Genomic DNA, 26,647 nt, shown 5'->3' with positions numbered 1-26,647 from the left:
GCGAGGAGGCCAGTTTTACCTGAGGCTGATTTCTTTCTTTTTTTAAAAAGCTACTGAACAAATATTTAAGGGTGCACCCAGTTCTGTTTGGATTTACACGGGCGTAAGCCCCACTGAACCCTGTGGCACTTTCTCAGCAAACCCAGAGGAATGTTTAAAAGGGCGACGGCGGGCGGGGATAAACAAAGGGTCATCCGTCCGGCGCGCAACGTTACGTGACCCAGACCAGGGCCGCGCATGGCGATACTCCGGCGCCCTTGGCGGGTTGCTCTGCGTGCGCGCCGCGGAGACGAGCGCGGTAAAGAGAAACGGCCTCAAAACAAAGGAATTCTTCCTCCAGCCCCTGGCGCAGGACCCCAGCCTCCGACCTGCAACGCGCCAGCCAAGGAGCCTGCAGAGCGCCGCGCGGGTTGCAGACCCTAGCGCGGCAGTGCGCGCCCCGCCTGCCAAAACTCCGCCTGCCCGCAGCTCGCGGTGCGCGGAGACGACGGTGCGATGCGGCTCCTCGCCACGCGGAAAGCAACGAGGACACTCCCCTTTCCCGGCGCCCAGAAGTGGCGGAGGTAGTGGCGGTGACGACGACGACCACTAGGGAACCTTGCCCGTGCAAATCCCCCAAGCGGCTCAGTCTGAACGAGGGATATTTCCCGCAGTGGCGGCGCTGACGGCTGGCCAGACGTGTTCCTGGCTGCGCTGGAGTGAAGAAGGCGCGATTTGGCGGCGCTTGGCACCGACCGAGGCTCCCTTCCTGTGCTCTCGGGGAGGTGGCGCCGAGGATAAAGGTTGGAACGGACCGAAATCTGTTTTGGAGAAGCCTGTCTGCCTGGCTGGCCCAAGTTGAGGTTAGTGGCCTTGGAGCCCTCCTTTCCCGCTGCTCTTTCTCCTGCGGTTCTTTGGCGTGCGAAATTGCGAGCGGCCTGTGCCCTTGTACAGCTATGCGCAGCGTTTTCCTTCTCCCTTTCCGCCGCCTCCTCTCTTTTTTTTGCACTAGGCATGGATTTTGTGCTGGTTGCCTGCGGAGAGGGAACGGGGAGAACATGAACGCCCCTCTCGAAGGCCGGCGGCGAGGTTTGCAACGAAACAGACGCAGCAGCAGGCATGATGAACTTAATGTTCATCGCGGTTTTTGGAAATATGCCCATTATTACGCACTTTGCGCGAAATATCTCGCCTCGCGGGTGGGTGGCGTGGAGAGAGATGCAGGAAAGGCGCGCGCGCTTGACATTTCCTGGCTCCCTCCGGAGGAATTGCTTCCCCGGTTTCTCCTCGCACATAATGCAACAGTTAATTCAGCAGCAGGCTTGTTACATGTGTAGAAGAGGGTGGGGAGCGGGAGAGAAAGAGATGGAGCCAGGACAATAAGCGGAATGTGTGTGGCAACGGAGATGTGGGATTATGTCAGTTCTCATCATCCCCGCCCGTTCTCCCACAATCCCGATTAATCCACTTCACTGCTTAGCCTGTGCAGTGAGGCACCGCGTCTGGACTGAGCATGCTCGCCGTCATATGCACAGAATAGAGTAGTTGCTTTGGCAGAAGATAATCAGGCACCTGAACAACATGACCAGTCCAACAAAGTTGATGTTGAAGAATCATTGCTTCGAAACTGGTGATCTTCGCTTCTTCCAGTACAGTGACATTCCTTCCCCTGCCTTCCCAAGTGATGTATAAAATTTTTCAGGGACACCGTTGATGGAATCTTTTGAGGAGTTGGAGATGACGTTTATAAGTGGTCCATGATCTCAGTGTAGTGCATATAAAACTGCTGATTGATTTTCCTTGAGTGTTTTATGCTGGGCCTGTGCACCATTTGGTCACGCAAAAGGAGGTGGCCTTTTCTGTACTTGTCTCTATTCAGTTCCATAAGGCAGCTCATGCTCGGGAGACATGCATGGCTGTAGTTTACACACTGTCTTCGCCAGGGCTACCCAACATGGTACCCTGCAGATGTTGTTGGATTCCAGCTCCCACATCAGCCTCATTCAACGTGGCTGATGTGCCTCCCATCCAAGATTATGGGAGTTGTAGTGCAGCAATAGTTGGGGTGTGCCATGTTGACTACCCCATGGTCTAGAATAGTTGCAGCTGCCTTTGGGTGAGTTTATAAGATGTAAATAGTTATCTGAATCTACTCCTGGGGGTTTATCAACCATTTCTGCTGGTTTAAGTAATTTATTTTACATCAAGAACCTTGGAAACCTCTAGGTACCTCTTTCTAGCAGGGTTTCCCTCCCCCGCCACCCCCCCCAATATTATATTCTTTGGCAGAAAGAAATGATAGTTGTGTACAAAATACATTTGAACCAAATGATCCTCCTTTTTAAAAAAAGTGCATTGGAAACAGCTGGTGCTGTCTGTACCTAATCCCAAAATGAAAACCAAATGAGGGATTATTATTATTATTATTATTATTATTATTATTATTATTATTATTTTAAATGAAGCAAGTGCTCCTCTAGTGTGTTATGCATCTACCCCTTCATGCCAGGAGCTGCAGCTTCCCTCCACCCCATGGGACTCATTTGAAAGGAAAGGCCATAAAGCAGCAGGCTGAAGGCTTTCCCTCCCCAGCTTGCAAGTTAAGTGCCCCACTGGGGTGGTTGCCCACATGTTAAGTCCTGCTTTGCATTTTGTGGTTGTAAACCCTGCACTCCTAATGAAGAGCAACATAGATATTTGACAGTGCTTTCCCCCTTCATTCCAGCAACAGTCGGGATATAGCCCTAACCTTGTTGATAACTAATGCATTGTGGACCTGGGCTACATATCTTTCCAGCAGGAAATTCCTTTTCCTACTCTTTCTCTAGAGGATTTCACCTTTTTGTTCCGAGTTAAGCTGTGTGGTGTCCACCCTGCTCCGCCTTCCCATGATAAACCATTTCTCAGGCACTTTCCCCCTTAGTTCTTTATCGATGCAGCAAAAAGGCACAACACAAAATGGCACAAGTCATTGGAGAGGAGGAGTCCTGCTAAATTCACTCTCCCCTTGCCACCTCCACAGCAAGGAAGGGAAAAAAATACTGGATGAGTGACTGTACGAATGCCTAAACAGGAGACACCATTTCACCTCAGGGACAGAAGCAGTGAAGTGAATGAACACATTGTGTGGCTGGCTGCTGTAACATCTGATGTTATGTTACATTGCATGCACAAAGATGACCTCACGATGTACAGTATTTCTCTGTCTCTGATTATATGAAGCAGCTCCAAGTCACAGGCATTTCATAGCTCTATAGTAAAGGCCATTATCCACCGCATTCTCCATGAATGCCAAATTATACAGTATTTGGGACTGCCCTGGGTTTACCTCTGAGCAAACAATCTAGTGCAAGCAGAGGAGACGTGTCCATGGTAACATTCTAATTTAAATAATCCTAAAGATAAGCTTTCAGTGGAAGAATCTCATAGTGATCTCGGAAGGTTGCAGATTTTATATCTATATCTTCATATATATCTATATCAATATCATCTACAGTATATCAATTTCATCTATATCTATCTATCATCTATATCATCTATCTATCATCTATCTATCTATCTATCTATCTATCTATCTATCTATCTATCTATCATCTATCTATCTATTATCTATTAGTATTAAATAACAGCAATTTATTGCTGTTACTCAGCAATGCTGGACATTTACTCAGAATGTAGTCCTACTGAGTTAGTGGCCCTTACTCAAGTGTATATAGGATTGCATCATAAGGCTGCTCTCCTCTTGGGAGTAAATCCTATTGAACTCAGAAGGACTTAGTTCTGGGTAAATGTGCTTAGGGTCACACTGTAACAAAGTGGATCAACCCAACTTTTCCTGTGCTGCTGCATTAGAGATGGATCCTACAGCCATGGTGCTGTGGTCTAAACCACTGAGCCTCTTGGGCTTGCTGATTGGAAGGTCAGCAGTTGGAATCCCCACGACGGGGTGAGCTCCTGTTGGTCTGTCCCAGCTCCTGCCAACCTAGCAGTTTGGAAGCACGCCAGTGCAAGTAGATATATGGGTACTGCTGTGGCAGGAAGGTAAACGGTGTTTCCATGCACTCTGGTTTCCTTCATGGTGTTCTGTTGTGCTAGAAGTGGTTTAGTCATGCTGGCCACGTGACCCAGAAAGCTATCTGTGGACAAACACCAGCTCCTTCAGCCTGAAAGTGAGATGAGCGCCGCAACCCCATAGTCGACTTTCCCTGGACTTATCTGTCCAGGGGTCCTTTACCTTTACACCCAGGGCCGTCTCAACCATGTCGGGCGCCCTGGCAGCGTGGTGCGGAGATCGCTTCGGCGCCCCCACTCCGCCCCGTTTCTTGTCGTGGCTGGTGGGCGGGCACAGGGCGCAGCACGGCTTCTGCGCGGCTCTGTCGTGCGATGCCCCCCTGCTGGGCCGGCACCCTGCGCTACCCAGCATAACCCTGTTTTTACCTTTTGTAGCTATGAACGCTCTGTTGCAGTTGAAGAATCCATTCCCTTCAACAGAACATTCTTCTTGTTAGCTCCCTCTGGTCTCTTCAATTATGAACGTAACAGAAATTCTATTTTTAGTATATAATAAGATGGTGGAAGAAAAGCATTTCATGGTTTATTTGAGAGAATATCTGAAGTAACTTTTCTTTTAGCATGTGACACGTGTTTCCTACTGAAATATTCCAAGGCACTGTAAAAATATGATACTCTTCTAGAAAAGGGGACTGCATCTTGACAAAATTAGCTGTTTTAAATTATTCACATGTGGAATTTCCAGTGGCAAATAATATTTTGTGGTTGGCATAAGTGTCCCAGTCAAAAGGCCCGATCAGGATGAGGATGTTAATTGCTGGATGCTGAGCAAACTGCTCTCTAGGTATGGCTGCATAACTATTTGTTATTCAAGGTAGGCACCTCCTCCAGTGTGCAAATTATAGTGTTAAATAGAGTCTCTATTCCTCAAGTCAAATGGAGGCTTCCATTATTCTATTCTTAGACACACACACACACACACACACACACACACACACACACACACGGTCTCAAGTTAAATGACAAGGGCTGCATTTTCCAGATTGTTTATTCTTTATTCAAGAGGAACCTTCCTTAAAACAGCAGCATCATTCTGAGCATGTAATTTGACAAGTGATGCCTGGGGCTCTGTCTGTTACATAAACTCTCTTGGAAGTGGAACACAAGTTAAGTGGAGCTCTGCAGGGGTTAGGGAGAAGCCACTTGGCAGCTTGGAAGAGAGTCACATGCCTGTCCATCAAACCTCTGACACCCTGCAACTTGTGCAATGCTAGTACAGAACAAGCAAGTAGGGTGGATAACAAGGGGTCCAGCCCCCATCAGCTAATTTAGCATAAAGGTCAGGGGTGATATGCACTATAGTCCAGTATCTTGAGGGCCACAGGTTCTCTATCCCTGGCCCTCAGAGTAAACCATGGCCTCTAAACAAGGAGTTGCCAACATGGCACCCATGGGCACCCATGTGTCTGTGGGTACCTTCTATAGCACACATAGGTTCTCTTTTACGATAAACCAAAAATTTGGCTTGAAAGAAGCTTTCCATTGTTGCCAATATAATAGGTTGTGATGTTTGTGCGTGTGATATTTGTTTGTTTGCAAATGTGCCAAAGCCCCAGAAGTGGGCAACAGACTGTTACAGCTCAACAAGTACTGTTCCTACACCAGGGGTGTTGTTGGACTACAACTCCCATCAGTCTCAGCCAACATGGCCAGTGGTTGGAGATTATGGGAGTTGTAGTCCAATAATATTTGGAAGGCTGAAATTTCCCATCCTAGACAGTGCTTGTTGAATGCTAACAATGCCTTAGGCTCCTTCAGTCCCTGCTATCCTTTTCTTTGGAGGAAATCCTCATGGAACAGGCTGCTGCTATCTGTTCATCCTGGGGTTGCATAGACCTGGGCAGAGTGATGTCACTGTCTATGGAGCACAATGTGCTGTGATACACAGTGACCTGTTTGCTATATGAATGGGCAGTGGAGCAGTCTGGTCTGCATCGCCATGAATGTAGCATGGATAGGGATCCACATGAATGTGTGAATGCGTGTGTCAAAGGAATAGAGAATTCCCTTCCTCTTTGTGACTCCTCCCCGCCCTTGTATCTCAAATGAATGTGGATATCCACACAGTCATTTCGTATCGAGCTTCCAGATGGCATGGTTACTCCTATATTCATTTCTGCTGCCATTGGTTCTGATAAGGCGGTGAACAGGAGGGCACAGATGATGAGAATGAATTTAACTCATGTCCTTGCTGAAGTCGTCCCTCCAAACTGGAACTGACATTTGATCATCAGTTTTGCAGAACTGATAAGTACTAACAAGGTTCCACTGGAAACCCCAGCATCTGCTATGGCTCAGCCTGGTCAGAGAATGGCTAGTAGTCAACATTGCTTCGCTGGGCTTCTCGAGGAGGAAGGGTGGGTTATGAATTTAATAAATAAATGACTTCCTCTAGTTTGATGCAAAAAAATGAGAATTTAGTCAGGGAAATCTCCACAATCCTGGCTGAGGGCAACTATCTATTCATTCTACCTCTAACCTGAATTCATTGACCAACCATGACAAATAACCAAAATCCCTGTTCTTGGCTATTTAGTTCCTTTCTGGGAACAAAAGAAATGGATATTACTACTGACTGTATACCTCAGCAAATGGGCTGTTCAGTACAGTTTTCGCATTCAAATATATTTTAAACCATTGCTTTGAATTCTCTTTTCTGATTGCCATGACATCCCCAACAGCCAAGGACAGCCTTTCTCTGATAATCCACAATCAGTTTGTTTGCTTTGTTTGACCCAGTACCTGGCTAAAGTTGTGCCAAGATTACATCGTGTTAAGTCACTCGCCGTTAATCCACAAGATTTCTGGGTCTGTTTCTTGCAGACCTCACTTTTCTATGCAAAGTGATGCATGAATAAAACTGCCAGCACATTTGTAATGCTAAGCAGGGTCCTTTATGGTTTCAAATTGGATGGCAGACCGCTTGTTGAGATTCCTGCATTGCAGGGGTTGGACTAGATGAGCCTCCGGGGTATCTTCCAACTATACAATTCTATGATTCTAAACAACAAAAATAGTAAAAATTAGCTAGGTAAACTTGGGCAGTCGTAAAGGAGAAAGGGAGAATTGAACGGGAGACTCTTGGCTCTGCCTTCATTTTTCAAAATCCTTGAATTATTATTAAGGTCAGCTGATAAAATCTCCTGATCTGCACTGTTGATAGAACATAATAAAAATTCTGCCTGCTCATGTTGGCTAGGTTTTGTAGTCAGTGCTGAGCTGTTTAGTGGTAAGGTTTCAAATCCTGCTGCATCATGCTAGAGTAATTGAATGCGAAGTTAAAGGATACTGAAGCACCTTCAGTGGTGGTCAGCTGACTGGAAAATACCAGTGTTGAAACAGCACCTTTATTATGACCAGGGTTCAGGGAGAGGGAGGCGATGTATGTTTCTGTTCAGCACACTAGAAGCAAACATTTGGACAGTGCGTGGGCTGGATGCATGGGCTCTCTGAGGTTCCTCACCAACACCTTTGAACACTTTCCCTGGTGCTTGTGTAGCCTCTGATCACCCCTCTGTCCCCTTTGTCAGGAGGTGCCGAGGGCTGTTTACCTTGTCCGCCCTTGAAACACATACAGATGAAGCAGCTGAAGTTGGAAGAGTGGTGCTTTCTGTGAGTCGAGGACCCGCCACCCGCTTGAAGAAAGAAAGACACAAGGACACAATGTATTTAGGTTAATGGGCGGGAAAAGGCCACAACTTTTATTGGTTACAGCATGCGAGTGGTATTGGCTTAGGCACTGGATCAAGCAAGCTATACATGACTCCACCCTGCTCAGCGTGGAGTCATTCAAGGGTTAACAACCAGGAGGTGGAGCTTGTTGATGCAAATACAACTGGAAGCTCTCCCTGACGTTACTGGGGTCGTGCCATGGCCCTAGCCACCAGCAGGGCATCCGAAAGGATCCACGACCGCCGGATTCCTTTAACGGAATACCCAAAAGTGTAGGGGTAGGCGATGGCCCGAACCTTGCCCTCCAACACACCACACATATTCCAATGCCTAACCGCCAATACCAGAAAAGTTGTGACGATTTGCTTCGAGGTAGGCGAAAAACCAAGAGGCTAGAGCCAATTAGCCAAATGGATAAAAATTCCTACCAGCCCCCTTGAGCAACCAAGGCAACCAACCGAAGTCCATAGCAAGGTCATGAGCATAGAAATGACCTAAAGGGAGGGTGGGCAGGAGATCCGAGGAAAATCCGGCGCAATGAGGGCTCAGAACTGCCGGGGCCGCTTAAATGTGGCTAAACTCCGCCCCCAGAGCCAGCCTTATTGGATGGCTGGAGGGGGCGTGGCAGGGCAGCTGGGAACACCCCCCTGCCAGCATGGGAACCGGCTCCCGCTCACAACCCCACCCCTCTGGAAGGAGGAGAGGCTTTCTCACTTCCTCTTTCAGCTCTGGGTCTTTTTCAAGGCTCAGGTTGGTACCTGAGCAGCTGAACAGAAAGCTGAGTGACCAAGAGGGTAGAGAGGAAAGTAGGGGGAAGGGATAGAGAGAGAAATGAAGCAGCCAGTGAGGAGAACAGTGAGGTGCCACAGGAGTCAGAAGAGAAAGAAAAAGAAAATGGAGAGAGGAGGGTTTCCCCCCTTAAGTCCTTCTACGCAGTACAGCCCCATCACCACCATCCAAAGATGCTCCCAAGTCTGAATGGTGAAGACTTCTCTATTTCTATGCCATTTAACTGTTTTAAATCACCTGAGGAGACCTTTTGGTTAGAGGAGGCTCCATGCATCAAACTGTTGCCCTCTAACTAATGGAAGGCTGTAAATGGGATGGAAGTGATGTGCTGCGCAGGCCTGGGCTTGGCAGCCCTCTCCCTGATATGAATGTTTGTGCAAAAGTAATTTGAATGCCTGCTTAAGGCTGAAGTGCTGTTAAACTCATGCTTGAAAATGAGAGTTCTCCAGAAGGAAACAAGGACACACAGTTTGACCTGCCTTTCGAGAGAGGGTTGTTCCCTGGTGTTTTCAGAAAGGAGGACCTGATCAGGAGTTGAATTAAATTATCACCTCACAAATGATGATAGGCTGGCATTACTTTGTAATAAAATGCCTTGTTAAGATGGCTCAGGAGGTTTGGGGGGGGTAGGCAGCTTGTTTGTTCTCTGACACACACACACACACACGAGAGAGAGAGAGAGAGAGAGAGAGAGAGAGAGAGAGAGAGAGAGAGAGAGAGAGAGAGAGAGAGAGAGATAAGAGAGAGAGAGACCCTGAACTTATTTTATGTGTAGTTATTCATGTGTGGTCCTAATCAGGGAATTTTTTTCCCGGGAGCTTAGTTTTTGTTGTCATAGAGATTGTTTGGAGAAATTCATACTTATGAGATGGAATAAATGTCCTTTTCTCAAGCACTCTGGGAGTATAATAATACGACCAGTTATGGATAACGAAGAAGTTTAATAGGCACTTTGAGAGTAGATGTAATGATATAATCTCTTTAAGACACATCCTGTAGTTAAGTCAAATTGCTCAAAGTTCAATTTTGACCACTACTTTACTGAAACCAAATAAAAAACCCTTCCTTCCTGAAATTTCCCATGAGGCAGTTTCTCAAAAATGTTTGGTGATGAGGCAGTTTTTAAAAACAAAGCAAAATGCAGCTTTTCATTTTCATGCTGACTCAGCTAAAACATATTTTTTTTTGGTACGAAACACCCTCAGTTTCATTGGAGTTCAGCACATGCTTTAACTTGTTCATGTTGACATTGGTAGGACTAAAAATTGTTTCTGTTGGATCCAAACTTAGTCATGCTTAGAGTAGACCCTTGAATTATTAACATAATTTACTCTAAGCATGACTATGTCTGGATTCAGCCCTTTGAATCAGTTCCTTTATGCTGTAAAAGGTCTTCTCAATTTTGTTTTATTTGACATTGTTTGTTTGTTTTATTCCAGGCATATCCAACAGCTAGATCGTGATCTACCGGTAGATACCTGGACATCTGTGGTAGATCACTGGTAGATCAGTGGCACCCCCCCCCAAAGAAGCTAAAAAACTTTGGCTCCCCTAAAAAAGCTCAACATCTTGGCCCTGCACCCCTAAAATGACCTGAACCACCAAAACCAGAGCTTTCCTTCCTAAAAAAAGTTCAATGTTGCTTTCCTCTTCCCTAAAGAAGCTCAACAACTTTTACATGAACCCCCAACATGGGTCTTCCTCCTTCCTAAAAAAAAGTGCAACTTTGACCTGAACCCCCCCCCCCAAAAGGGGGTAGATCACTCCCGCTTTTTAACTCTGTGAGTAGATTGCAGTCTCTTGGAAGTTGCCCCCCTGTTTTATTCTATGTTTATTTGAAGGACAGTTTGCTATATCCAATAATTTTAAAACATTTCTGGAAACGTAAGATCTTAGCAAATATTAGTCTTACAAACCTGTATCCAGATTCTTGTTGACAAGAGCATTTGAGAGCCACTCCTTTGTAAAGTTAAAGGTTTTTCATGGGCCCCACAATTGAGACTAGACTTGGAGAATAAGCCTTCCGTAAGTCAGCCTGGATAGCTCAGTTCGTGAGAGCGTGGTGCTGATAATGCTAAGGTTGCAGATCTGATCCCCCACGTGGAACAGCTGCATATTCCTGCATTGGTCCCTTCTACCTCTATGATTCCAGTTTTCATTATGGGACTAAACTATGCTAGTGCTTCCATAAACAAAACAGAAAAACCCATTGCTTCAGACCTGGATATCCTTAAATTCCATTTGGGGAGGACCCATGGCTCTGCGGTGGAGCACATGCTTCTCATGAAGAAGATCTCATCTCTAATCTCAGGCATGTCCAGTTTTTTAAAAGGATGAAAGACAATGGGAGGGACATTTATCAGAGTAGACAGTGAGCCACATGGATAGCTTGATCTGGCGAAAGGCAGATTCCTATGTAAAAAGTTCCATTAAAACCAAGGAGACACAAACTTCTTATATGAGAGGGTTATACACCTTCTGATTCTATGGAGCTGTGCCTGGCACATTCCCATCAAAGTGTCGCAGGGCAACGTGGAAGCTCCATCCAGCAATGAGACAGATGTTTGGTGAAAGGGTCGTGCTTTTTTAACAAGAAAAAGCAAAACTGGGGAACATGTGGCGAAGAAATGCATAGGTAGGCAAGTGCTTAGGAAATATGACCTTCCGTATGTATATTAACAACACTTCTCTTGCTCAAAATGCAATCTCAGAAGGCTGCTTATGATTGCCAAGATTTTCTTTGCCAATTTTAAGTCTCTGTTTGCTCGTTGAGGGGGCACAGGTCCAGGATATTGCTAGTGACTCACTGCCAAGACTGTCAGCACAATTCAGGGTTGCTGGAGGTTCCCATGTCCGCTGTCTTCTTACATTTCCATCCATCCCGGACTAAATCAACAGCAGTAACAACAACAGAAATCTACAAATTCATTAAGTCTTAAGTTATTGAATAAATGAAATGTTTCACAGATGACAGGCTAGGCTCTCATCTTTAACAGAAATGCACCACAAGCTCTCCCCATGTATGCAGTAAGATTCTGTGGGCACATCATGCAAACTAATAATTAAAACTGGATTTGATTTGGCTGGTGTGTGCATGCTTGTGCATGGCCAGGCTTCACTCTATATTTAAGAAGCTTTAGGAGTCCTGCATGTACTTGCTTAAGAGTTTCTCTTCTTCTCATTTTTACAAAGCTTTGATGAAGAGGACTTTGTGGGATCAGCTTGTTTCATAAGCACAGCCTAGACTGGAAACTGAGTTCGGAAATTAAAAATAAAAGTGGCTTTTTGGAAAGTAAAGCATCTGCCAAACCTGGACCACAAACTTTCCAAGGAAAATGATTTTCTTTCTGGTGAGGAAGGCAAACTGAGAAAATCCTGAAAAATGAACTGTGGGTGCAACAAAACAAAACAAAACCACAAAACCCAAACCACCTGAAATGAAATTCATCGATGACAAAAGACAACTGACTTGTATGCTTTACATTTCAAATAAAAATGTGAATGGAAAGCAAAATATAGATAAAATTGGTGAATGTGAGTTACAACCTTTGCTATGAGGTTATTGGGTATTCTATATATAAAAAAAACCCTGCAAGGCGCCATGATTTTTGGACAATTGATTAAAACCATGATAAAGAACACCCTGAACTGCTACTTTAAACTAACCAGATTTGTAAGTCAGTTGAATAACTTGGGATCCTTATGGCTCAAATGTCGAAACTTGCTGCTTTTGCAAATACAAGCTTGGGATACCATTCAAGGCATACTATCAATATGCATACATATTTTAATGCTGGGCTATAATTTTTAGATAACAGATTTGAGTATCCAACTTAACTGTCAGTCTCAGCTCAGCACCAAACCATTCTTATTTTCTTACATCGATATCCTTTTCGCTTCTCATGGAACCTTTCCTCCCACTGCACAAATTGGGGGGGGGGGGTTCTGATGGGGGGGCACAGGCTTATCCCTCCCCTCTCCTGCCATGCCATAATTGCAGTCCAACTTGGGGTCCAACCATGTCAGCTTCTTCTTTGGCCCTTAATTTTATGAAATCAGTCAGCCTCCTCCAGGGAAAGTGAGCTCAGAGGATCAGTCTTATTATGTGGTACTTCAAAGAAGGCCTGTATTTAGGTTTACAGGTTTGAATGCAGTATTTGTCTTGGTCCCATTGCATGGGCTGGATGCATCTTCTGATGTGGGTGGAAATGTAAACTCCACATCCTTGCCTGCTGGATTAATTGCCCAGTAGATGTGTTTCACCAGATATGTAGGATGGAACACTCCTAATTAGCGGATAGGAGCATTATAATCTTCTGTTCCAGTAAGTAGTAGGCAAACTCTAAAACAAACAGCAGTGTTGGGTCCTATATTCAAGGAACGCCTAGAAAAAGAAAGTTGGTTTAGCTTATGAGATACAGAATCCACTATTAAAGGAAACTAAACTACAGATATAAAAGTTTACTTTGGGGGAATCAATTCAGACAAAATACATGTGGAATGGTTTCATTTTTAAAACTGAACGATAACCAAAACTCTTTTTATCATATAGGTGGACGGAAGATGCGCAGTGAATCGGCGAGAAATGGAATACCTTTTTGACGCTGATTGAAGGAAGTTCCCGTGCCAGCTTGCTGACCCAAGGGGGAGATTGATGCAGAATCTCCCCCTAAAATGTTCTGAAAATGTACAGTATTGCCATTAATTTATTCCACTGAAATAACTGCATAAATATATTCTGGAATGACTATATTCAATGCTCACTGATAGTCAATAATAATAATAATAATAGTTACTATAATAAAGGACCACATTCTCAAGGTCAATGAAGGAGCACTGAGGATGCCATCGATCAAAAGAGCTTCAGGTAGCAGAACCATCAATTAACTTCTTATAAGTTTCAGCTGTCAACTAATTAGCAAATATTAACTGATCAATAGTTCCAACTAAACAATTGTATCACCAGGCCATCATGAGGTTCAGCTTTTCCCATTGCATTACTGCAGTGTCTGTAAAAGCTGCACTATGCAGAATTATTCTTTCTTTGCATGTGTGTGTGTGCGCACAACAATGATCCTGCACCATTGCAGGGGGGATCTTTAAAGTCAGACCCCCTTGATTCTTAATCACAAATACTGTAGATGATTTAATCAGTTAGCAGCTTAGTTGACCTGTTGTATCCACTAGCCTTCGATAGCATTATTCTGCCTTTATATACAGTACCCATCTTTCCATAGGCTTATACTACGTGCAAACTACAATTTAAACAGGAGACTGATAACCCAGTGCTAAATTGGTTCCTGCTTAAAGGCTGTGCAGTCTTACCATCAGAGGTAGATGGTAACTTTAGAAGTCCAACTCTCAGCTTGATGTGGGGTCTGCTTGCTGCTACAGGGCAACTACGGCATCTCGGATGGATGGCTGCCCACTCTTGCATCACATTTGAAAAATACTCGAGGTCAGACTGACGGGAATTGGTGCCCAACAATATGTGTGGTGCCATAGGTAAAGGTAAAGGGACCCCTGACCATTAGGTCCAGTCGTGACCGACTCTGGGGTTGCGGTGCTCATCTCACATTATTGGCCGAGGGAGCCGGCGTATAGCTTCCAGGTCATGTGGCCAGCATGACAAAGCCGCTTCTGGCAAACCAGAGCAGCACATGGAAACGCCATTTACCTTCCCACTGTAGTGGTTCCTATTTATCTACTTGCATTTTGACGTGCTTTCGAACTGCTAGGTTGGCAGGAGCTGGGACCAAGCAACAGGAGCTCACCCCATCACAGGGATTCGAACCGCCGACCTTCTGATCAGCAAGCCCTAGGCTCAGTGGTTTAACCACAGCACCACCTGGGTCCATAGGTTCCTCTAAATGCCTTGCTTTCTTTCCATTCACAACTGATGCACATGCAGTATAGCAGTATCGAGAGGATAGAAGCAGGTGATCAAATACAGCACTACATTGATTTCATTTATTCATTTGCTGCATGTATATCCCACCTTTTTTGCTCCATGGAGCCTGGTGGCTTCCATAGTTCTCCCACTCCTCATTTAATCCCCCCAGCAATCCTGGGAGGCAGTTGCTGGTCCAAGGCCACCCAGTGAGATTTGAAGCCCAATCTCCCAGGTCCTAGTCCAACACTCTAACCATTATACCACTACTGGTTCCTCTGATGTTGTTTGCTGCAGTTCATCCTTCAAAAAGCAGGAGTCTTAGGTGGGCTGAATTTTAGTTGCATAATGGCTTCGCTGGGCACTCAAGCTGCCAGTTCTCAGAAGTCTTTCCAAACTGCAAATCGTATAGTCAAATCTCCCCACGCACAGATTGGAGTCTTCATTATGCATCAAAGCATTTAAAGAGGTACTACTGTTTCAGTGTGTAACCAAACACATTCCACAGGCTCCGAACTGAACTTCGTGCTCTACTGATACTGTATGAATTTGCTGGTGGACTCATTGCTTTCCTGCTTAGGTCTGCAGTTTTCCTGGTGCACTTAAGGCTGCAAAATAATGTGTGTTTATGTAGAAGCCGGACCCCATCAAAACTCATGGAACTTCTCAGTAAAAACTGATAGGATCTGGCGAAGAAGCTATCTCACCACAAACTGATGCACCTTTAGGAAGTAAATCCTAGTGAACTCAGGCTACTTCTGAGTAGGCCCACGACCATCAGATTGTTATTGTATTTCTGTGCAGAAATAGCCCTTAGAAATGTAAAGGGTAGGATGGTGAAGATTTTTTTAACCAGAGCATCAGTTGAAAATAGGTATACTGCTTCCATTTTTAAAGTTTTCAGTTCTCAAGACTATACAGAACTCGGAGGAAGAAATCGTGTAAACACAGAAAGCTCTGCTTAGATTGCATAATCTCCAGAGGTTAAATTTGCCTTGGTGCAGAATGTTAGCTTTGGTTTGACAGGGTGAGAACAAGACTTTGCTAATACTGTAGGATAGACAGGCTTACAGAAATATTCAGGGGAAGGGTTGGAAATGAGGAAAGTGGATAACCACTTCCAATCCATTGCAGAACGATGTGCTTTACTGAGAAGATATAAAGCCATCTTGAGGGTGCCATAAAATTACTTTGGAAGAATGGGGGCTGGGTATCAGGAAACCCCCTGCACAGATCTTCCGGCCCCACCTCCCTAGGACGTGCGATAATTTACTATACTATATGTAGACTTTGCAATGCCACTCAGGGATATTGTGACCTGATCCAACAACGTGAACAGTGCGAGCTGAACTATATACACCCTTTGGCAGTTCAAAAGTTCAGCGGTGAGCGGCTCTCTAGCTGCCGCCGCCGCTGCTGAGAGAAGCCCGACGGCTGGAAACTAGTGCGGAAATTGACCAAGCGCCAAGGGGAAGGGAAAAAACCCAACAAAAACCCAACCCAACCTAAGAGCTGAGCAAAAGCGAGCGTCCACAGTCGCCTCCAGAGCTGCCAGGCAGCACGAGGGGAGGCAGTGGGAGGAAAAGGAGGTGCCTGTGAGGGAGGGCAAGAGAAGCAGGAGACAGAGAAAGAGAGAGAGGGGGTGGCTGGCTGGCAGACAGGCAGGCAAGCGTGAGCCCTCCGAGAGCCGATGGAGAACTCAGCGCTGTCTTGTGTCCTTCCCCCAGGTGAGAATGGGACTGTCGGCGAGGTCGAGGCGCGCTGCGGGGAGATGGAGATGGCGCAGCCGGCGCAGCTAGCGTCCCCGAGGAAATCCGCCGGCGGCGAGCAAGGGGCGGCGAGGAGCAGCCCGCCGTCCGCCCCGATGGAGCGGCGCGCTGCGGCAGACGGCGAGGACGGCATCCTCAGCAGCGGCGGGCCCAGCGCGGAGTCGCCCGCGCCCTGCGGCTTCAGCTCCTCGCTGTGCTTCAGCTCTCCCGGAGACAAAGCCCCGGCGCCCGAGCGCGACGCAGCCTCCTCGCCGTCGTCAGGCAGCAGCGGAGGCAGCCGCGTGGTGCAAAGCCAGTGGGAGATCAACAACGCGGCGTCTGAGTCGGAGGAGGACGAGGAAGGCAGCGGAGGTGGAGGGGAAGGCAGCAGCGGCAGCAGTCAGCCTTCATCGTCGTCGCCGTCGCAGCAGCAGCCGTCTTCTCCGGCTGCCGCGCAGGCCATCGGCGAAGCGCTCCCGCAGGACCCGTGCGCCTCTCCGCCGGGGGGGACGCAGCCCGAGGAAGAGCCGGACCTGGTGATCGAGGTGTCGGGCCGTCGAATCCGCGCGCACAAGGCGGTGCTGGCGGCCAAGAGCGACTACTTCCGCGCGCGCTCGTCGAGGGACATCCTACGCGTCAAGGGCGTGAGCTACGCGGCGCTGCGCCTGCTGCTCGACTACGTGTACACGGCGCGCATGGGCGACGTGCGCCACGACAACCTGGCCGAGGTGGTGAGCGGCGCGCGGGTGCTGCAGATGCCGTGCGCCCTGCACTGCGCCGCCGAGGCCATGAGGGCGCAGCTGCGCCTCGACAACTGCCTGCAGCTGCTGGCCCTGGCCAAGAAGCAGCGGCTGGCCGAGCTGCGCGAAGCCGCCTACCGCTTCATGAGCGACCACTACCTGCAGGTGTTGCGCGAGCCCGCCGTCTATGGTCGCCTCAGCGGCGCTGAGAGGGACCTGATCCTGCAGCGCCGCCTCGACGCCGGCAAGCCGTGCCTGCTGGTGGCCGAGGTGAGCGACGCCTTCGAGAGGCTCAACGCCGGGAGCAGGCCACAGAGCCGAGAGAGCAGCAGGCCGCAGAGCCCTTCTTCCGTGGTGTCCCTGGACGAGGGAGGCTACCTGCTCTACAGCTACCAAGAGGTGGCCAAGGAGTGGAGGGTGCTGACCCGGCTGCCGGACGAGGCCAACGCCAAGGGGTGCGCCATGTGCGTGCTCTACAACTACCTCTTCCTGGCCGGGGGCATCTCCACGGTGCCGGGGGACCCTCGCGCCAGACTCTCTGACAAGGTCTTTTGCTACAACCCCTTGACGGACACCTGGAGCCAGGTGAAGCCCATGGGGCAACCTCGCTCGCAGCTGAAGCTACTGGCCCTCGATGGCTATCTCTATGCGGTGGGCGGTGAGTGTCTATTCACAGTGGAAAAATATGACCCCCGGGCGGATCGGTGGAGCCCGGTGGCTTCTCTGCCGAAAGGGGCTTTTGCTGTGGCTCACGAAGCCACCACCTGCAACGGGGAGATCTACGTGTCGGGCGGGTCACTCTTCTACCGCCTGCTCAAGTATGACCCCAAGCGGGACGAGTGGCAGGAGTGCCCGTACAACAGCAGCCGGCGACGCTCCGCTGACATGGTGTCCTACAAGAGCTTCATCTACCGCTTTGACGTGAGCAGCAGCCGTGGGGAGCCGGGGCAGGCCGGTGGGGTGGAGGTCTTCCGGTACAATTCGGTGGCCAAGCACTGGAGTCAGTGCGCTTCCTTGAGCCCCGGCGGCAGCATGGTGCAGCCATTCCGCTGTGCCGCCTTGGGCAGCACCATCTACTGTGTCAACCGGACTGGAATGCTGTGCTTTGCCCTGTCCCAGAATGGCGAGGTGGAAGCAGATGGTGGACTCAAGGGGAGCTTTGAGCCAGAACTTCTCAAAGCCCCATTTGATACTAAAGGGGTCCTTCTCCCGTTTGTACTCACCCTGCCGGAGAAAGAGAAAACGGGGGAGCCGGAAAGTCCACTGACATTATGAGAATTGACCTAGCTCTGGGAAGGCCGGCTGGAGTTTATCTCATCTCAGTGCTCTGCTCTGATGAATATCGGCAGGACTAGGCCTCTGTCAGGCGAAGGGTCAGAGCAGGTGCATGGTCTCCAGCCTTCATTGGTGGTGGTAGGGATTGGGGCTGCAAGTATAACTAGTGGAGGCTAATCCAAGGCGAAAAGTGTGTAACAGCTTCTTTGCACCGAAACAAATAAACAAAGAAAAACAGAAGGCCACTGTCAGAAGTGTACAAAATTAACACGTGCATGGACCACTATGTAGAATGGTGATGGTGTCCCACCTAAAGCAGTGGCTAGCTGGCTGTAGCCTCTCAGAGCTCGCTAGCATAATTCACATAGGAAACGGCTCACCTCTTTGCACAGATGCAAAGCAGTCATTGCAAAGCTGCTAAAATAGATGAATTGTTGTGCAATGCCCATGCCACTTTCCAGTCTTAAAGTATTTTGGATATATATATATAAATTCAGGAAAGCAGCAACTTTCAAAGGAATTTCAGCTATGAAATGGTTCTTTTTGTAAATATGCATCTTTGGAAAAGGGGATTCCCCCTTTTTTTCTTTTTTTGCCTCCCTGACCTCTTGGCTTTCTTTTCTTGGATGCTCGTAGTAATTACCAGAAGAAAAGCTGCTAGCAGTCCCCATTCAGAGAGTATACCTTTTAGGAAGATTAACAGGGGAAAGAAACAATGCTTCTTGTGTTAGAAGCAGTGGACTATAGAGCCAGGTCACAGTATCCTCCCTCCTTTCCCCCCTTTTAACATTTAATGGAGTCTTTATTGAAGACATGGCATTGTACAGCCTTGGGAAGTTGCATCCACAGTGTGTGATTTAACAGAAGCCAGATTTCAAGTTTTTTAAAAAAGTTAAATGTCTCCCATATGTACATAGTGGGAATAGAAAACCTCCTATATGTACATTTTGGGTTTAGAGGTTAACTAAAACAAACAAATCAATGCATCAATTCAAATTTGAATTTTGCTTCTTCTTTTTTGTAAAGTTGTGCATTATGTCACATTATAAGTATCAGTTTTGGTTTTAACATAACTGCTGGCTTTCAATCATGGTTTTGTATTGTAACTCATTCATTCAAATCATGGCAAATTGGCATGAATGAACATACCTGTGAATTCTTTGTAGGGGAGATTTCAGTTCATTTAAGATCACTGCTGTTAACTGCAAATCAAGTCACTGAAAAGCCAAATGTGGTTTACTTGAAGCTTCTTGCACACAATTGAAATATTTCGCTTTGATGTCGGGAATCCTTCTGCAAGAAATAGCTCTCCCATTGTTCGCATAAGGAAACGAGACGTTTGCTTAGACAAGGTGATTTCCATTTTGCCCAGGCAGCTCCCTAAGGTTGTAAACGAGACTGATTTATTGTAGTTAATAATTCACCTGTCAAGTTCATTTTGTACATAGAGGCCATATACTTTTGGTTTGTTGGTTTTCATTCTAAATCTTATGCTGAGCAATTGCTTGCCAGGCAACATGTTTTCAGAAGAATACCAGCCTTCGTGCTTGCAGGCAATCCCAGCATAATGGCTTCCATGTTATATGGATTGGCATCAAAACAATTATTTTCAGTCAATTTAAAATTTGACTAAGCTTTCTAAGCTTGCCTAAAAAACCCCCTTGGGCTTACTCAAGAGGCTTACACTAGCCCAGTGAATGTTTTCCTTCTGTCCTTTGAAGAGCTAACCACTACTGTTGAAAGCCCCTTCAATTTCAAACACAGTTTGCCCTGATACACGTGGAAGGGGGAGAGGTTGCTCCTGGAGGAAAGCAAACCCCAAGCATCTTGGAGAACTATTTTCTTGGCTTTTTGGATCCTAGCCATTGAGTTTTATGGAGCATATTCCAGCACATGTTCATGCCAAATAGATGAAGCTTATGCATGCTTATGTGGAAATAAATCCCAATGGAAATTCACCCCAAATTAAAAGTGGATCACTTACTTTTGCAATCTATCTGATTTTTATCCCATTCTTTCTTCATGAAGCACCCCACCCTTTTCATCTTCCAACAACACCGAGATAGGTTACGCCAGTGGTTTTCAACTATTGTGCCGTGGCACCCTGGGGTGCCTTGAATGATGGTCAGGGGTGCTGCGGGCAACACTGGTCTCTGTCCCTCTTTCCTTCCCTCCCTCCTCTGATGCCCTCTCATGTCTCTGCCTCCCAAAGGCTTGCACAGCTGTTTATTGCAGCAGCCCTGGCTGCATGCTCCCCAGGTGAGTGGTGCCTCGGGGGCTGGCCAGGGGAGAGGAGAGGAGGGTGTTCAAAAAGAGGTGAGGGGCTGCCGGCTCTGCAGGCAAGGGGTGACATAACTGGGCTTCCGAGGCTTGGAGCCTTCAAGGGACCCACAGAAAGAATGTACTTGGTCAAGGGAGCTGTAGACTCAGAAAGGTTGAAAACCTCTGAGTTGGACAATGGCTGATCCAATAGCATTCAGTAACACTATTTGTAGCTACCCGGGTTTTCTGCTCAAATCTCCACCCTGCAGATGCCACAATTGCTCTCAGATGCTCTGAAATGCATTTTGTCTTTCATCTTCTAAGTTACGCCTTCCAACCATGAAATACTTAAAAGGTGCATTTATTTTATAAACGCATGCAGATTAATTTACTGCACTGATGTGTTTCATATTAGCTCGGAGAAGCATACAAACAGATCCTGTATTATGGTGTACTTTGACTTCAGGCAGCACAGCCACCCATAGAAGTTTCCAATGGACTCAGTGGGGCTCTGTTTCCCCACCTTCCACTCCCCTTAAATGTTCGCACAACAAGTGGGCATTACAGTTTACAGCACACATCCCATGTTTCCCCTCTGCCCAATTCAAGTAAGTTGTGCATACAAGCAGCTTGTATGGTGGGTGCAGGAGGGATGGATGAGGAATTGGGAGGTTTGCACAGACATTTCATTCCTGCTAATGCCCTCTCATGTTGTCAGAAGGAGGATGTGTGTGAAACAGGAGGGCTCCGTTGGAATCTTCACCATGTGGTTAATATTTTTTTAAAAAAGGATTATCGTTCAGCAAATATTTGACCTTCATCCCAGGAACAGCTGCTTAAAGCAAGCAACAACTTTACTTCAGAAAAGGGCCATAGAGTCTGTTAAAATGCGTGATTGTTCCTTGCAAAATGTTAACATTGAAATTTACTGTTTCCAACGAAAGCAGGAGATCCTATAATAAAAAGCATCATTTAAGTGGTGTGAAATATCGCACTAAAAAAAAAAATCACCATGCACTTAAAAATTGTTGTCATGGTTGTGAAATGTTTAGATATATGGGTTTTTCTTTAAAGTTGGTAGGAACTGCAGGATTGGTGTCTCTTAAAACTGGTGAAGATTTTTATTTTTTTCAAAACTGCACTTATTTCTAATCTGGAAATACCTTGATTTGATCCTATACTTTTGGGAGCAAGCCATGGAAGGACTGAGCAGTTAAGTTTGCTGCTATTTGCTGATCAGATTGCACATTTCCTCTTTGCCCCCAAAGTCCCCATGGCACCTCTCCCTCCCCCCCACTTATTAATTAAAAAGAAAAGTGAGAGTAAATATAAAATGGTCTTAGGAACTGTTTTGATGAAAGGGACAAATTATTGGCTAGGTATAAGAATAATAGTTTGCATCTTTCTGCCTTGGGAGACAAGGGAGGTATGTTTTTGGGGATGAGGTCAAACGGCTGGCAGCTTGCAGCGCTTGCTGTGGTTGTAGAAACTGATGTGGGAGAGACATGTTTTGTTGCAGCTGTGGCAGATGAAGGCGTCCAGTTGTGCTGCTGCAGATGCACCCCATGGCGTTTATTCTTTCTGCACTCATCCCGGCAGTCATTCCTCCTCTGGTCACTGCTGTGGATGATATTTGGGGACTATTCAGTCCAGTTCAGGAGTCCCTTATCACCTAACCCAATTTCCCTTACATGGTCTTCTTGTGCTCTGAATCGTTGCACTCTGTGGGGCAGAGGGGGGGGTGGACTACCTTGTGTAGAGGACTGGCTGGATTGTCCCCACCCCCAAATGTTTTCCAGTGTCAAGCATGAGATCCAAAGATTGATTGAATCTGCATAGTTCTGTCCTTGGGTGTAGGCTTTTGGAGGGGCCAGAAATAGCTAGTATGGGGGAAGGGATCCAGACTGGGACCCTACTGTGGGAGGTAAGGTGTATTTAACCTTCCATCCTTTGCTGCAGTTAGGATTTGGACCAGACCCTCCACACTGCTCAAAGGAAACGGGGTGCGGGAAAGCTCTGAACCTAAAAGGCAGAACTACCCTGTTGAGGTCATGTGTAGTCTATTGTTAACAGTCAGCCACAGCCTGTTGCACACTTCAGTGGAACAAATGATGAAATGTGATTTCCGGAACATCACCCAGCCTCATGCAGCGTTGTTATGGAGGTTTAGTAAAGAATTAAGCTTTAGTAAAGAATTCCATTTCTGTCTGTCCTTCAGGGCAGTTTCTTTTAATGGGGCGGCTGGATGAAAATCAGGAAGTCGGTGCAATCATTTCATCTGCAGAATTCTTTTCTCTTCAGCATTTCACAACACGGCTCCTTTCCTGCCATGTAGTATATTTCCTGTATGTCTTCACAAAGCATTTGTGCATAGCTCCCACACACACACACACAGAGACAAAAATAGGAAAGAAAAAAGCATTATTAAGCATCTTGGATGAAAACGTTTACGAGCGGAGTTTCCATTTCCACAATTTCATGGAGTTCCAAAACATATGTAAGGCTCTAATCCTGCAACGGGGGCAAAACTGCAGCCTCCTTGAATTCAAAGCTAAGTGTATGAGTGAGTGTTTTCAGGGCCGTAATCTGGACTTAATTACTAGCCATTTAATGCAGTTTCCTTTATGTGATGCCTGCATAATCATACCCAGATGATTGACTTTGCTGGCAACATGTGGGACACTTCTAAACTGATTTCCTGCTTGGTCATTTTCTCATACACAGACCCCCAACTAGTCCTGCGGTGCTTTTAATTTCAACACTATGTTGGTTAAATGGATATATTGTCAGGTTTTCTGTCGCACATTAGCAGTAACTGGGAGTCTGACTGAACAATTACACTAAACCCATTTATAGCCTCGGCACTGTTGTATACAAATCCTGTTTACTCCGTGAAGACTTTCACAGGAATAGCTGGGAAAGGAAGGACCCAATATTTGAACTAGAAAAGCTCTCATTAAATAAAATGGAAATGATGCTAATCGTACCTGTTTAATGAATAAAAGTCCTGTGCAGTCCCTAATGAGCATTTTATGCACAATGAGCTCCCTGATACAATTTCAACTGTTTTTTAACAAATACTCTCCTTATTCCCCAAGGAAAGCGTGTCTCTCTTGTGCTTTTGGTTAGCAGCAGAGGAATTGCTTTCAGTACCAATGGGTCTTCAGCTAATGAGTGGCTTATTTTCAATATCTTCCCTTCTGTCCTCCCTGTCCATTTGATACAGCTACAAAAGCACGCTAGAGAACTGTGTCACACTCACAGGACACTTAGTGCAAAGTCATATGAAAGAGAAGTTGTGTTACAGCTGTGCCACAGGTCCGTGTACTGACACAAACGTTAAGAAATGGGTTGAAAATGAAGGTGCTCTTTGCATGTTACAGCAATGCCTGGCTTGATGTGAGTGGATCACCGATACATTTGTCAGACTTATTATTATTATTATTATTATTATTATTATTATTATTATTATTAAAAGAATGTGGTGATCATGTAGTTCATTGTACGTTAGGCTCCTTCGGGGAATCTAGGCAAGCCCTTTCAACAATTCGGCCAGACGAACGCTGCGTGTTTAGACCACTTCAAGCTCTTTATCAGGCAACTATGTAATGACTGCAAAAATTACTGTGGGATAGGAAGAGAAAAGCAATTTAAATCCCCCCTCCCCCACCACTTTCAGTCCTAGGAGACTGTTAACAAAAAGACTGTTAACACATGGCTAATTGGATGCAGAACTGCCGCCAAATTGTACCGTCACGAGTCCGACTCCTTTTGAACACTTGACCTGTTTTCCAGCACATTCCGTCCAGTTTTCAACACTTGACCAATATCCTTAAAATAATATTTTTGTAACTGTTAGGTCTCTCTCCCACCACCCCGCAGGCTTACGTTATTTTCCGTAGCAGGGAGAGCATCTAGGACATTGTACGGTGTTTCCATGAGCCGGTTTGGTGCTTTGTAAAGCCTTGGCACCCCCAATGGAAAAGGCTGGATGAATTTCTTCCGTGCTCATGTTGCCGCTGCCAGTTTTCACAGATTAACTATCACAAACGCTTCTGACACAGTGCACAACTCAAGCGAACTACATGCAGAGCAAGTGTGATTCGTTAGCAGCTTGTTTCTCAAATGTGCAGGCAAGAATTTCCACAAAAGCTTTTTCTGTACTACCTTGGCGTATGCTGTACTGGAATAAATACAAGCAGAAAGAAAAGACTCCCTCCTGGAGGTTTGCAGTTGGCCAGTCTTGTTTTCTTTCTTTCTTTTTTAAAGTATGTCATACATTGTTTTTGTGTTTTCTCATGAGGAAGTTGTACTCAACTTCATTATGTTGCTATGAATTTTAATGTAAATCCATTATACTGGGAAGACAACTGCTAGTTTTGCCTGAACCTGAACATTTTGTAAGGATAGAAGTCATCCTCAGCCCACCCCACCCCCCATACAACGCTAGGTAATCTCCAGCCCATAGACCTAAATAGATGTCTTCATTTGGTCCACACTCGGGCTGGGCAAGATATCACCCAAAACTGGCTTGAAGTCCATATTGTGATGCTGGTTTCATAATTTTTGACCTGGCAATATATTGTGAATCATGGTGTGTGCATGTATGTGCTAGGCAAAAATCACAATACGGGGGAAACCGTGAAGCCAGCCAATGCCTCTATCCATCCTTCTTTCTAATATTGTGATATATCGGTATCGTGATATATCAGTATATCACAGCGTTTAGCTGGTGATATATTGTGATGTTGAAAACCAGATACTGCCCAGCCCTAGTCCATAAGGAGGCATTTTGGCCAAACCACATCTACCAGCCATACACCTGACACCATAAGTGTCATCAGGCTTGGGGCAGGTAAGGACACAGCTCTCTGCTGAAAAGGCTTTGCAAGCACTGGCAATCAGCTGATTTTCCAGCACTTGCAAAGCTGGTGTGCCTTTGCACACACAGTTCAATTTCAAACCATGCAGGCAAAGGGAAATGCTTCACATCGGGTGATTCCCAAGCCTGCCAACCTGTCAAAGAGACCCACAGGGCTGGGGGCTAGGACCAAGGCATCTTGCCCACTAGCTGGAAGCAGTTCACCACCCCTGCTCTAAAAGCAAACTCAGATGGTGAGTGGTGACAGGTTTGGAGCCGAAACAGGGCCAAGGACAAACATATTCTAATGCATAGGATTCTCTGGTTATGTTGCATGTTTCTCTCCTCTGCAGTGTAAGGCTTAAAAGAAGGAGGAGGATGTGAAACTAAGACCATCGTCTTTCAATGTGATATTAAAGAGTGGCTGGTAAATGTTTCTTCTTCTTCTTCTTCTTCTTCTTCTTCTTCTTCTTCTTCTTCTTCTTCTTCTTCTTCTTCTTCTTCTTCTTCTTCTTCTTCTTCTTCTTCCTGTGGTTATTTATTAAATTCATATACCACCCTTAATCCAAAGGTCACAGGGAGGTTTACAGGTCCACTGCATCATGAATTCTAGTCTCTTAGGTGTTACATTCTCATCTTTTTAGGACAGCGAGATCCAGCTCAGTAGGAACACCTGGCTGGGAAGACTGGAAGAGCTTTGCTGTTCAGGTGGAAGGTAGCTGGGACGATTTGAGCTGACAAGGAGCTGAAATCGAATATGTGTGCTATCTTTACAAATGCTTTTGAGTGTGCTCACAAACCAACAATTCCGACTCTCTTTTGGCTAGGATGCGAGAGGCAGCTTCTCAATTGTGCCCGCTTTATCCTTTGCAGCAAGATTGTATTACTCTCCCTGTGCGGTTCTTCCAAAAGGGCAGAGCAAACCCAAGGTGGCTGCCAAGCTGGTGAAATTCTCCCTGTGCCTCTGGATGTTAGAAACTGTTCCTTCCCTGCTTGGATTTCTCTTTTTGTGCTGCAGAAAAGAAAGAGGGGAGAGTTGAGCTTCCAGCCAGGCAACCTTAAGAACTCTCCAACAGTATGAAGCAGATGGAGGGGGGGGGGAATAACTTCTGGGCTTATATACTCAAATGACATGAACCTTTACTGCTGTTAATCCTGAAGGGTGTTCAGTCTCATAGCTGTAAACCCAACTTTTATCAATAGCATGCCAAGAAAGATACATATATTCAGCTGAGAGGGCAGAAACTGTTTTGCCATTTTAGTTCTGGCCAAGGCCGGCCCTGTCATTAGACAGAGTGAAGTGGCCGCCTCAGGCAGAGGAGTCTGAGTGAGGGGAGCAGAAGTAAGGTGTTGGAGGGCA

At 46.3% G+C, this 26,647-nt stretch overlaps 1 protein-coding gene across 4 annotated transcripts; it reads left to right on the top strand.

The window, feature by feature from the left end:
* The first annotated feature begins 219 nt into the window (after positions 1 to 219).
* Positions 220 to 23,874, top strand: KBTBD11 (kelch repeat and BTB domain containing 11). Of its 4 annotated transcripts, none has more exons than XM_060272454.1 (3): positions 220 to 842; positions 13,064 to 13,198; positions 16,129 to 23,874. In XM_060272454.1, exon 3 carries the CDS (start codon positions 16,173 to 16,175, stop codon positions 18,162 to 18,164), a length of 1,992 nt encoding a protein of 663 aa, XP_060128437.1. In that variant the 5' UTR covers positions 220 to 842; positions 13,064 to 13,198; positions 16,129 to 16,172; the 3' UTR covers positions 18,165 to 23,874. The 4 variants fall into 4 exon arrangements, with proteins under 4 accessions (XP_060128437.1, XP_060128439.1, XP_060128438.1 ...); XM_060272456.1 differs by lacking the exon at positions 220 to 842 and adding an exon at positions 9,242 to 11,861; XM_060272455.1 differs by lacking the exon at positions 220 to 842 and having other exon boundaries at positions 9,242 to 13,198.
* The last annotated feature ends 2,773 nt before the right edge of the window (positions 23,875 to 26,647 follow it).

This window comes from Zootoca vivipara, chromosome 3 (assembly GCF_963506605.1).
Source record: "Zootoca vivipara chromosome 3, rZooViv1.1, whole genome shotgun sequence".
NCBI classification, from domain to species: Eukaryota; Metazoa; Chordata; class Lepidosauria; order Squamata; family Lacertidae; genus Zootoca; species Zootoca vivipara.
The sequence above is the reverse complement of the archived record's forward strand: the minus strand, read 5'-3'. Positions and strand labels throughout refer to the sequence as shown.

Coding starts and splice junctions, on each gene's coding strand:
- KBTBD11 (XM_060272453.1), top strand. CDS start 16,092: ATGGAGAACTCAGCGCTGTCTTGTGTCCTTCCCCCAGGTGAGAATGGG.